This window comes from Mustela nivalis, assembly GCF_964662115.1.
Source record: "Mustela nivalis genome assembly, chromosome: 2".
Classification (NCBI taxonomy): Eukaryota; Metazoa; Chordata; class Mammalia; order Carnivora; family Mustelidae; genus Mustela; species Mustela nivalis.
Genome location: NC_139021.1, coordinates 181,944,951 through 181,957,965, shown reverse-complemented (window position 1 = coordinate 181,957,965; position 13,015 = coordinate 181,944,951). Strand labels below are relative to the sequence as shown.

Genomic DNA, 13,015 nt, shown 5'->3' with positions numbered 1-13,015 from the left:
GGCCCCTGACTGGACAGGACCGTAGCAGGGAATGAGGCCAGAGGGCTATGAAGGACATTTTTTTTAAAAGGTTTCCAAGCAGGCAGCAGCCCCCACAGTCTGAAAACTGATCTGGGAACCTGAGAGCCCAGGATCGACAAGCACTGAATGTTCTGGTTTGCCACGAAAAACACCAAACCCATCCCTGTCCCTGCAATCTCCCAAAGCTAAAAAAAAAAAAAAAACCAACCTAGTTTTTGGTAATTCACTGAGTGGCAAAACCTAAACGGGCCCGGAAAGCAGGCGGGTCACTTCCCTCGCATCACAGGAGACCGTACGGCGCCCCCGCAGCCTCACCAGTGCGTCCGACTGCGGGGACGTCCCCAGACCTGCGGGGCTCTGCGGCACACACGTGAGCCTTCTGCACAGGTACCCTCTTCCTCTCCACGCCGAGACCAACCTGAATTCGGAAACACCACTAGCCCCAAGGATTCCACATAAGGCACTGCTGCCCGTACCATGATCTACATCCCTAGAGGGCGACTCTGGATCCCCCACATCTAAGAACAATGGGGGCGAGCAAACCAGAGGGAAGGGGGGAAGGCACAGTCTTATTTGACCAATAATTCCTCTGTGGCTTGTATCACTGCGCTGCTCCTCAAGGAAGCGGGGACGCACTCACCTTCACCACTACCCATCACGCACGCCGGTTCAACCGCTCGGCTTAGGGCTTACTCACAAGGCTCTGTGGCTCACACTGTTAATCAGCGACTAGACAACGGGTCGGGTAATAAAACAAAAGTTACAAAACCTTAGGAAAAGTAATGTTCACTCTGCCTCATTGCCCCTTTCCAATGAGAAAGAAAGTTTCACCAGAAACCATGTATTTTCTCCAGAACAGGCTGACAACAATACTACAAAGTAGTACTTTCTCCTTCTGAAAGAGGAAGTACTAGAAAGTAGTACTTCTCCTTCCGCAAGCTCTACCACATGCATTCTCTTGCTAGCTCCTCCCCGCACTGGTGGCAAAGAGGTAGATGGAGGCCACTACTGCCCCATCTCCAAGGGCCTGAGGCTGGGGAGGGTAGATAAGGCAGAAGCGTGGCGCCCGGGCCTGGATTCCAGGCATTTTGACTCCCAGTCCAAGTGCTCTTGACCCTATACCACAATAGCCCCCCAACCTAGCTGTAAGTTACGATAGCTGTGACTGATTTACCTTCATAGCATTTTTTCAGCACATGCTTAGTCATAAAGTGTTATTTCCGAACAGTGAGATTCCATTCTAATACACAAACACCAACACTCAGACACAAAGCCACGGTTCTAAAGAGCAGGCTTTAGTTCACCACCTCCTGAGGCCAGAAGGATTCCAAAGCCGCAGGAATGGATCTGGGGGTGCTGTGTATGCCTCAGGATGGTGAGACTAGGAACCGCCTGACAAACGTGAAGGTGACTCATTTAGAAGGCAGTCTCGCCTAGGCTCACAGGTCCGCCCCAACCCCCTAGAGCACTCACAGGGCCAGGTCTACAGTGAAGGACATCCTGGAATCTACAGGACAGAAGGAGCAGAAAACAGGCCAAGGAAAAAGGCAGCACCTGTTCTGACTCGCATCTCTTCAGATCTTTGTCAGGATCTGGACATCTGTTCTGCCGAGCGACTCTCACGACAAGATGGCGTGACAACTTACAATCTCTGTGTTCGATGCCAATAACGCTGAAGGGCCTAACTCCTCCTGATTAATAGAAAGCAGGTGTCGACAACAGGGACCTATTAGAGACAGCCCCAGCACACACCTCTTCTCGCAGAGCGCACAGCTAGACTCTACTTCCAAGCCCCTGGTGCTCTTAGCTTGGGCCAGACATTGAGCTCTGGGATGGGCACACATCCAGCCCCAGCCGGGGAGAAAAGCTCCTGTGAAAGGTCCTCCGTGTCTTGCTTTCCCCATCCACAAGCTCAAAGGCAAGGAGCCCAAGAGCCTAGTGGAGGGCACGGCCACAGGAAGGAGCCTGAGTCCCCACATGACTAGAGGCAGTGGAGCCCCCGTGCCCCCTCCCCACCAGCCACTTGGACATAAACAAATAACAAACTTTCGGGGCACCTGGGTGGTTCAGTCAGTTAAGCGGCTGCCTTCGGCTTGGGTCATGATTCCAGGGTCCTGGGATCGAGCCCCATGTTGGGCTCCCCGCTCAGCAGGGGTCCTGCGTCTCGCTCTCCCTCTGCTGATCCCCTGTTCTCGCTCGCAAATAAATAAAATCTTTAAAACAAACAAACAACAAACTTTCATTGTACGAAGCCTAGGAAATCTTGAGGCTCTTTGTCACAGCAGCCACCCAACCCTGATTCAGAAATCACAAGAGTTAATTTACATACAAAAGTGGACCTAACAAATCTAAGTCTGTTAAACAAAATCACTCAAGATGGCCCACAAAATATGTACCGTGCTCCGAACAAAACGCGGCAGCAAACTGCACCTGTGAAGAGCAACTTCAGCCGGACAAGGAGTCCAAGTGACATTTTTGGGAAGAGATTAATCCACAGGAGCTTTACTGGGCTCCCTTCCCCTGGTCCCTTCAGGAGCTCTGGGGATCGACCTGACTGGACCGCAAAGCCAACGCTGAAATTCTAGGGAAGCCATCAAACCTCACTCCCCGTCTTGGACCCTCCCTTACAACAAGTAGGGGCTGCAGAGACAATGGGGCCCACTTGGCTTCAGTCACACAGTCAGAGGGGCCGAGGGGAGCATGAAAGACACAGCTACCGAGCACAGACCGGGGCCAGGTTTGTGCTGGCTTATCTCTCTCTTGATCCCTGGAAATGCCCGAAGAGGATGGTACCATCATCCATTTACAAAGGAGAAACGGCTTACAGTAAATAACCCACCCAAGGTCACCCAGCTGGCAAGAGAGGAAGCAGAGATCCAAAGCTGCACCTCCAAGCCCCCATCTGCGTGCCATCTTTTGGCACGTACCCCTCACAGAAAGAACACCTTTTTCTCCTCAAAGCACCCAAATGAAAAGTTAACGAGCTGACAGACATCTGTCTAGGGTGAAACGACCTGGTTTTTAGAAGCAGAGTGCCTGGGTTTAGAGAGTTCAGCATCTCCGGAGCATGTGGAGCCGTGGATGGCTGCCGGGTGGCCTGCTACCACTGTGCTTCTGAGCCATCATCAGGAAGCATGGGGCCATTTATATGTCACAGGCCAGCACCTGCCCTCTCCGCATTAGCTCCCAAAACTAAAACACTCCCGTGAGTGCCCAGGGCCTCTGCAGACTGCAGGAGGGTTGGAAGAGCCAGCTTCACGGCCTACAGAGTAGAGAGAAGCCCCTAGAGCTGTGCACTTGGCCCAACAGTGACTGTGCAATGTTGGTACCAAAGGCGGTCCTTGCCATCACTGGACAACTGGCCTTCTGAAACCACAGGGAGCCTGGCCACCCTACCCACACACCAATACTACAAGTGGAAGGAACTGGAAACACAGCCAAGCTAGAAGTCTCCGCCTCCTAATGCCACAGGCACGTGAGTACAGCTAAGCCAAGTGTGCCGGCAAAGAGCTGTTCCCCAGCTGCGCCCACCATGTGAATGGTCACACTTACAACATGTTCAACTTCCTGTTCGGGTCTCAAACCCCCTGACTGTGTCACCCCGTCACTAACTTGAATATAAGCAATCTCCAGGGCTGAACACAGACACTAACGTGATTCCTTAAATTAGATTCTGAGAGCCTTGTCAGGGAGAGGGGGGGCGGACGCTGCAAGCTCCCACCTTTCACGCTCCCAGGCATGCCCAAGGAACTGGGAACCCACGACCTTGCAAAAAAATAATCATTCAGATGGTAGCCACCAAAAGCACACAAAAACTGAGGGAATCCTACTTGTGATAATCATGTTATGGCTTGTGCCCCTCAAAATTCAAACACTGAAGTTCTGGCCCCCACCGTAATTCAGAATGTATACGGAGACAGGGTTTTGAAAGAGAGGATGAAGGAAATGACATCGTGACGGCGGCCCAAATCCAGTAACAGAAGGTGAGGACACAAACACCGCGGAGGAAGACCTTGTAAGGAGGTGAGAACGCAGCCAACCAGCCAGCAAGCAGGTGGCCTCAGAAGGAACCAACCCGGGACACCTGGGTGGCTCAGTCGGTTAAGCGGTTGCCTTCAGCTCAGGTCATGATCCCAGCGTCCTGGGATCGAGTCCCACATCGGGCTCCTTGCTCAAGAGGGAGCCTGCTTCTCCCTCTGCCTCTGCCTGCCTCTCTGTCTGCCTGTGCTCACTCTCTCTGACAAATAAATAAATAAAATCCTTAAAAAAAAAAAAAGGAACCAGCCCTGCCAACACCTTGATCTTGGACTTCCAGCCTCCAGAACTGAGAAAATAAATTCCTGCAGTTAAGCCCCTCCGAGTGGACTTGTTAAGGCAGCAAACTAATGCACATACTTCACATGTTGACTTGAGGGAGGGTCCCAAAGCACTCCCCACCTGATTAATGAAAGCTAACTCAGGCACTGCTGATTATATAGGGCAGCTAAGTTGCTACTGACATAACAATGTTTCCAAAGCGCCTTCACCATCCTTTAGCTCCCGTGAACCTCCCATCAGCAGATCTTGTACACAAGGCCAAGCATCATCCTCCATTTTGAACCTGTGGAACCAGCCTAGAGAGGCTCAAAGACTTGCCCCAGATCACATCAATGAAGAGTGGCCACACCAGGACTAAAACTCAGATTCTGACCCCTCCCTGGATCCCCTCCTTAGGGCTCACCTCTCAGAAGACCGTACCAAGAAACTGGGGAGGAGTCTGAACCTGGAGCCCCGCCGTCAGCCAGTGGTAGAGGGCACGGCTTGCCTCCACACTGCTGGACAGCGCTACCGGCCTTCCACGCCGCGATCTCCTCTTCCAGCTGTTCTCAAGACTCGAACACATTCAACACCTGCACAGCTCGGTGGCCTCAGTGCAGCCCCTGCTGCACCCGTCAGCCACCTTCCCGCGCACTGCGGCTCACACAGCTGCCCAGAGGCTCGTGTCTCAAATGACACCAAGATATCCTTCAAGGAGGAGCTGCAAAGAGGGAAATGCAAACCCAAACCGAAACGACCTACCACCACACTCCGCGAGACTGGCTAAAATAGGCAAGAGGGACAAGAAAGGCTGGCAAGGGGAACCCAGATCACACATCTGTGGCTGGTGGGAATGTAAAAATGGTGCAGTTACTCCGGAGCAGTTTGGCAGTTTCTTAAAAATCCAAACACACAACTACATACAACTCAGCAACGGCCCTCCTGGGCATGTATCCCAGACAACGGAGACTTGTGTTCACGCACAAACCTGTGCATAAATGTTCACAGTAGCTTTACTCACAACAGCCAAAACCCAGACATCCTTCGTCAGGTGAATGGTTGATCCCTCTGGGTACCTCCAGGCCACAGACCACCACCCAGCAAAGAAAAGGAACCACCCCCCATACACACAAGGACCTGATAAATCTCCAGAGAACTACACGACCTGATAAAAATCAATCCAAAGAGGTCTCGTACTATATGATTCCATTCATGGAACATTCTTGCAATGATGAAACTATAGAAACAGAGATTACTAGTTGCCAGGGATTATGCGGGAAGGAGGAAGGAGGTGGGTGTGGCTACAAAAGGACAAGAGGAGGAGCCTCGGGGGTGATGGCACTACGCTGTGCCTGGACAGCGTCCACGCCAGCATCCCGGCTCTGTGCGGTACTGCGGTCTGGCGGGAGGTCGCCTTGGGGGAGACCGGCAATGGCTATGTGGAGTCTCTCTGAATTAGCTGTTACAAACATATGTGTTTAGGACTATCTGAAAACACAAAGTTAAAGAAAAAATAAAAACGAGGAGGAAGGAAGAATGGGAGGAAGAACGGGAACGAGCGGGAACCACTCACAACCCAAGACAATCACGATAAGATGCAATATTCTAGGAAAACATTGGCACAACAATAAATTTAAAATTTTTATAATGTTTTCAAAGTCAAATAAGGTTTGTAGAAAAATAATATGCCCTAATTTGGTTTTTCTGCAACTCCAGTGAATGAAAATGTCCGCATTTCTATTTACTTACAATCAAATCTAATTTTTCTTCTCCAAAGTAGCAGCTTGCTTGCTACTCTAGATAACAAAAGAGATCTTTCTGCAACTCCCACACTCCCAAATTTATTTGGATATTACACTACTCCTAGCACTTATCATCACTCAGAACTAATCTAAATACACACAAGTCATGCTCCCCTATACCAAGCAAATGAGACTTTCTCCCAACAGAGGGGCAAAACACACCATTAAGAAATCACCTTTTGGAGAAAAGTATTCTTGCAGCAACTGTGCCTGTCAAGTGCAAACACAAAATCACTTGTCACCACACTTCTGAACCGCACTTTATTAAATAAATACTAATAAAAGCAACGCTCCATCGAGTGCCGAGCTGATCTCAAGCACGACGCCCCCTGCTCTGCCAACATTATCTCAATGCATCGTCCTTGGTCTTCGTGGTAGCCAGGCTTAGCTCTGCCTTCCAGATGGGGAAACCGAGGCTCAGGAAGCTGAGTAATTTCCCTACAGCCCACATAAGGAGTAAGAGCCGGGAGTTAAAGGTGCCCACAGCACCAACACCCGCATCCCGCATCCCATTTGAGCTCTCCACAGAGAACGCCAGAATAAAGCACCCAACTCGGGTCCGCTGGTGTTTACCCTCCACCCCAAAACAAAGCTGAAGGCCAGCGAGAGCACCTTACTCTCCCAAACGGCTCTCTGCACCACCTGTTCCGTTTCTCTGGCCGCCTTAACAAATGGCCGCATCCTGAGCAGCTTCAAACGGTCCACAGGGATAATCTCACAGTTCCCCAGGTCAGACACTCAGCGGCTCTGGGTCTCAAAGTCCAGCTGCTGGCCAGCTGGGCTCTCGTGGGGAGCCCAGGAAGGGCTCTGTTTCCAGGCTCATTGGGAGTCCTGGCAGAACCCAGTTGTGCCTATAGGACTAAGGTTCCTGTTCCCTAGCTGGGTGCAGCTGCCCTGAGCTCCCTGGGCTTTCTCTGGTCCTTGTAAGGGGGCTCCTACAACTCAGGGCCAGCAACTGTGCCTGGGACGCTGCCCAGGCTCAGAACCTCTGACTCTACTCTTCTGTTAGCAGCCAGAGAAAGTTCTCTGCTTTGAGGGCCCGTGGTAGATCATCTCTCCTAAGTCCCATTACATTAACCACATCCTGAAAGCCCTTTCTACCATGTCACATAACGTATTTACAGGTTCTGGGGATTAGGGCATGGACATTTTGGGAAGGAGGCCACTACTCCACCTCTCACACCAATGAGAGAGGTGACCACACCATCCTCAGGTGTGACTCCAGAACACACTGCATCTTTTCACCTCATCTTAGGAGCAGGATCCATCATCATTTTATCGGCACTGAGACCCCAGCTTCTGGCCAGCTGGGGGATGAGGGAGAAGTTTACCCCGTCCGAGCCCTCCCTGTGCCAGGTAGCTCAAAACTCATCCCTGGGTTAAATAACCAAATCCATAAACACTGAGTCACCCCATTCAACCCCAGGGGGAGACATTAACAGGCTGGTAAATTCCCGGGGGGGGGGCAACCCCAACCCCAACCCCACTGGAATAAACGGGGCGGAGATGAGGGGATGAGCACTTCCTGCTTTGCTGAGGAAGCAACAGATCAGCTGTTGACTCCTTTCCCCCACGTACAAAATAAATAAATAAGTGAAGTGTCTCATTTACAAACAATGCTTCTAACAGATTCCAAGTACTTTCAAACAATGAGCTGTGATTCATGTTTCCAAATGAGATGGAGTTTTATCATTTTCTTTCCCCTCGTGATTCATTCATCCCGCCAAGTCAGTAGTCGGAGTGGAAGCAAGGCCCACCCACGACCCGCCACAGCCCTCCAGGGAAACACAGCTCTGTTGTTAGGCTCCCCCAAAAAACGCTGTGGTTGGTAAGGGGCATGGCCAGTAATTTTCCCTTGGGCGGAAACAGCCCATTAGCCAATGGGCAAAAATCCCTGCCCCCCAGCACTTCTGTCTTCCGTTCGGGAGACCCTCCAGTGCCAACTCCTAGAACAGTGGAGAGCTTGGGCTGACCCGGATGTGAGCATCCTCGCCTTCCCTTGTGCCCAGAATCCATGGGCCTGCCACTGATGCCGTTCGAGCTGTGCTGTCCCCTCCCTTCCACCCCATTCTGTAGCCTCAGCTCCACCCTAGTGAAACCAAGCAGAGCAGAAACTCTCTCCTCCACCTGACGGCCATTCACACTGTTCTAGAACTGCCTGGCAAAACCATCGGGCACATGGTTCTTTGGAAACTTCCTAACAGACTGTTCTTAAAACCACAGCATTAGCCGAAGGTGTGATGCTGGAAGTCACCATAGCGAGTGGTGTGTGTGTGACGTAATAGGGAGGGACACAGCCATGTACTTGCCCCCAGTCACCTCCCCAGCAAGGAGACCCCCTCACTGTGTCATGAATGCTCCCTCTGGTCTTCTCTAGAGAGCAAGTCAACAAGTGCCACACGTAGTGTCCTCACTGACACCATCAGGTCACAGGTCATGCTGGGAGCCAACAAGAGGCATCAATGTATCTTAAAACTCCCTGCTCCAAAGAGAGCCCCCTCCCGGCCTCCTGGCTCTCAGGGGCATGGTGTAAACTCCAGAGCCAGGCTTCCAGTCCCAGATGTAGCACATACTAGTGGTATGAATGATGTATTTTCTCTCCACCTCTGTCAATGGGAGTGACAGGACTCCCATCCCACAGGACTGGGAGGGGGGAGGCAAGCCCTCAGCCAGCACTAGAGCTGCACCCTCCCTCCTCTCCCCAGAGCTGGCTGTGCTTCTGCTCCTCCGCTGGCTTCTGCTCCTCCGCTGGCTTCTGCTCCTCCGCTGACTTCAGGCCTCTCCCTCCGGCCTCTCCAGAGTGCTCCAGGCCCCCCTTCATCTGCCCCTATTGTGTTCCAGTCCTCAGCTCACTTCTCACACACACACCCCAGCAGGCTCTCCACAGCCCCGACCCTTACTGTCACACTGAATCAGTGCCAACACTGAACGTGCACCCCACACCTCCCCCACGTGCTGCAGAAGCATGGCGACTTTTCTATCGGGATGGCCGGGATGAGACCATACGGAGGCACCTAGGGTGCTGCTTACACACTGGGGTCCCGCACCCTGTCACTGACCTCCACGCCCATGTCTAGGCCTCCCTTCCTCATCTCAGAAATGGGGCGGGAAGAGAGCTCAGTCAGAGCAGTCCTGGAGCAAGAAGCGCCCCACACATGGGCGAACAAGAGGAGTGTGGGCCCCAGAGGACCTACGACTGTCCTAAGACTGACTCTTTCCCAAGCAGCTCCACTGTCACACCACAGACATCTAGAAGAGAGAAGCCACTGGAATCACAAAAAAGGAAGAACCTGAGGGCTAGGGCGCCCCCCAAGGCTTGCCCAAGTTCAGAGGGCCAGCTCTGGAGGTGACCTGCGGTGGGGACACAGACATGGCACCGCAAAAGCTCAGGGACCCTGGGGGAGGGGGGGCGGCTGCCGCGGTGGGAGCAGAAGTCCCAGGAGGAGGAGCCCTGAGAGGGCACAACCCGGCGGCAGAGGAGAGGCCAAGGTCACAAAGTCCTTACAAGTCAGGCAAAGTCTAGCCTGGGTGACGGAGGTGATAAAGGAGCAGGAGGACAGTCAGACGGAAAACGGGGACGGTCCAGGATCCGGGATCCCGGAGAGCAGCCACGGCCCCGACAGCGGTGGACAAGAAAGGCCGGACCCCAGACCCTGACAGGCGGGCTGCAAATCCCCGCTGCGGAGGAGAGCAGGGCAGGGCGCGGCGAGGGCTGCGGTCCGTTGGTTCGGCCATCAGGAAAGCCTCGCTCTCTGGAATGCGTACTCGCTGGGTCCGAAATGTAAACGTGCAACCCGACTCGCCCCGCTCCCCTCAGGAAACGACAAAGAGCGGCGGAGCCAAAACAGTCCCGCCCTCCGCAGCCCGCTCCCGGAGCCCGGGGACGCGGGAGCCCGAGGACGCCGGAGCCCGGGGACGCGGGAGCCCGAGGACGCCGGAGCGCTCGACCCCGAACCGCTCCGCTCCCGGGGTCCCGCGCGGGCCAGGCCCGGGCCACCAAGGCGCGGGCAGGACGCCCAGCCCGCCCAGGTCGCGCGCGCCACTTCCCACCGGGAGAGAGCACAACTCTTCTTCGCTCGGGTCCCCGCAACGTGCAACTGCGCGCCCGGGAAGCTCCAGCGCCCGCACGCAACTGCACGCGAAAGCAGAAAGCCGCGGCCCAACAGCGACCGCGGGCCGGCCCGGCCCGTCCCCCCCACAGCCCCACGCAGACTTCGGCCGCGAGCAGGATGGGGTCTGAGCTCGGGCGGCCCGGGAGGCTGGAGGACTCCGCCACCGGGTGTCCGGCCGGGAGCTGGGGGCGGGGGGGGAGACCCCTCGGGAAGTGACACGGCCCGCCCCCGCCCCCGCGTGTCCCCGGCCCCGCTCGCGCGCGCTCCGGAGGGGGCGCCGGGCACTCGGGCCGCGGCCGGGCCGGCGGCAACAGGCTCCGGCGCCCCCGCCCGCCGCGCCCCGCCCGGGCCGGCCCCGCCGCCCCTCCGGAGCGCGCGCCGCGGAGAGGTCGTGCCGGCCCGGCGCCGCGTGGGGCGCGCGGAGCTCACCCACGCCGTATTTCTCCTCTCTCTTGGTGGGCACCCAGCGCGTCATGGCGCCGCCGCGAGAGCCGCCGCCGCCGCCGCCGCCCGGGCAGGAAACTCCGCGCCTAGGCCGCCATTTTCCATTCCTGGCGAGCCGCGACAGGATGGGGAGGAAAAAGTTTGCGGCGGAGGCGGTGTCATGTGGGACGGGGCGGGCGGAGCGTCGCGGGCCGGATGGGAAAGGCCGGGAGCGCCGGCGAGAGGCGGGCCGGCCCCGGGCCTGTGAGCGCGGCCCCTGCGTCGGGCACCGCGCGCCGCAGCCTGGGACTCCCGCGCCCCGCCCGCGGGACGACCCCCCGCCCCGCCCCCGGTGTCCCACGACGAGAGCGGGGCGCCCTGGGCGGAGTGGGGCGAGGGGGACTCTGAGATTTATGAAGCTTGGGGTTTGCCCAGCACGGGGCTCCGGCCGCGGACTCGGGGTCCGCCTCGATGCGGGGAGTCCCGGAGCGGAGCAGACCCGGAGGTTCCCTGCCTGCCCGAGCACGTGGTCCCTCCCCCAAGGAGACGGACTTTAACTGAGCACCTACTCACCGCCTGGCCACGCCAGCCAGACTGGGGCCGCGGAGGTGCCGGGTAGAGTACCCACAGGTGGACTGGGGTTCGCTCTCCGTGCTTGGGCGGGGACGCCCGGGGCGGGGGCGAAGGGGTGGTGAAGTGCCGATCACGGAGTGCTTCCTGGGGAGGTGACCTCTCTCTCTTGAGTGTTGAGTGAGGGCGGTTCCCCCGGGGGAAGCCGGGAGGGAGAGGCAAGAAAAGCCTCGCCGAGGCCCAGAGACTTCATTCATCCTCCTTGGGCTCGCAGAAACTTCTGCTAGTTCAGTAGGACTCAGTGTGAGGGAGGGGAAGAGAGGAAGTGGGGAGAGGAGCCAGCTGGGGAAGGAAGGCTCAGGCCAGACGGGGAGAAGATGCGCAGGGACTCTTTGGAACGTGGTCTTCGCCCTCTAGGTGAGTTCTCAGACCCTCAGGGTTTCCACACCAGCAAACACGGGCACTTAGAATTCTCCAAGGAAAAACTGAACACACACACATAGATGTATTCTTACCATCATGAGGTTAAAACCAAGAAAAGGAGGAAGGAGAAATCTCAGAATGCTCAGTAAGTGGAGTTAATTCAGAATAATATTAAGTGGCGGTCCTCTGTCATGCCCCCCAGAAGTGACAATGGCAGTAGGCCTGGGAACCTTCAAGGACTGGAGGAAGGCAGGTTAAAAAAAAAAAAAAAAAAAAAAAAAGATGAAAGTCTCCATTGGCTTGGAAGGGCACTGGGTGGCAGAGCTGGGAAGGGAGCTAGTAGGGCCTGGAGAACTCCAGGTGGGCTCCCATTCTGTATAGAGAATGCCCTTGCCTGCCATTGGGGCCACTCTGAGCCAGAGAAGTCTCAGCATCCCACCTAGAATGCAGATTAAATACACTTCAGAATGCTCTAGGAGCCTTTCTGGGTTGGAGAACCTGCTAAGAGCAAGAGGATAAGGTGTGTGTGTGACTCCAGAGTTCATGGGTATCAACCACAGCTTCCTAGAAAGTTATAGGCCTTATTCTACCAATAAGGATCTTCGGTCCCGCAGAGGACCTAGGCTCCAATCCCATGTGGCCTCATGCACGCACTTAAACTCTTCTATGGAAATTAGAAACCGTAGGGGCTCAGACCCTGAGCCCATGGCCTGGTGACTCTGACCACTTGAAAGAGAAGCTACTGTGAAGGGGCTATGCAGGAGCAGGAGGGTGTCCTAAGACAGGTGACATGGTGGCCTGGCTCCTCCAGGTCAGGAAGGGCTTCCCTGAGAAAGCAATGTGAGCCCAATCTTTAATGACAAGCAGAAACCAGCTAGGCGAACTGCTGAGGGAGCAGCACGTACAAAGGCCCTGGGGTGGAACATAACACATATCCCTGAAGGAACTGAAAGACTAACGCATAGGGGAAAATGAGAAAGGGACACAAAATGAGCCCGCAGAAGAAGGGTCTTGCCAGGAATTCTGATTCTGCAAAGAAAATCTGGCAAACAAATTTTGGTGATACTTACCTTCTCTTTTATGCTCAATTTCAATTCTGCGTACACATTGGGGAAGATGGGTGTTGTAGTGAAAGACCAGGGGCTGTGAAAAGACTCAGTGAAAGACTCAGGAGGCCTGGGCTAGCCCCTGCCACAGTGTGGCCCTTCTTCTTCCATTTCTGGTCATTATAATGTTCTGAGCCTTAGGGTTCTGGTCTTCCTACATATAAAGGAGGGGTCATGGTCCCAAGCTCATGAGGCTCTCCTGAAGATCGCAGGAGAATGTGTAACTCTGCTTGACTTCCTCCTGTAATGCTGCCCCCAGATT

The 13,015-nt window shown here is 55.1% G+C and overlaps 1 protein-coding gene across 4 annotated transcripts in view; it reads right to left on the bottom strand.

Moving 5' to 3' along the window:
* DOCK1 (dedicator of cytokinesis 1) overlaps positions 1-10,981 on the bottom strand; it is a 489,630-nt gene extending 478,649 nt beyond the window's left edge. Inside the window, exon 1 of one of the 4 annotated variants that reach the window (XM_082721511.1) lies at positions 10,661-10,981. In XM_082721511.1, the coding sequence (XP_082577637.1) occupies positions 10,661-10,706 (46 nt within the window). In that variant the 5' untranslated portion in view covers positions 10,707-10,981. The remainder of the gene's footprint in view (positions 1-10,660) is intronic. The other 3 variants (XM_082721510.1, XM_082721512.1, XM_082721513.1) reach the window with 3 other exon arrangements.
* Positions 10,982-13,015: the final 2,034 nt, after the last annotated feature.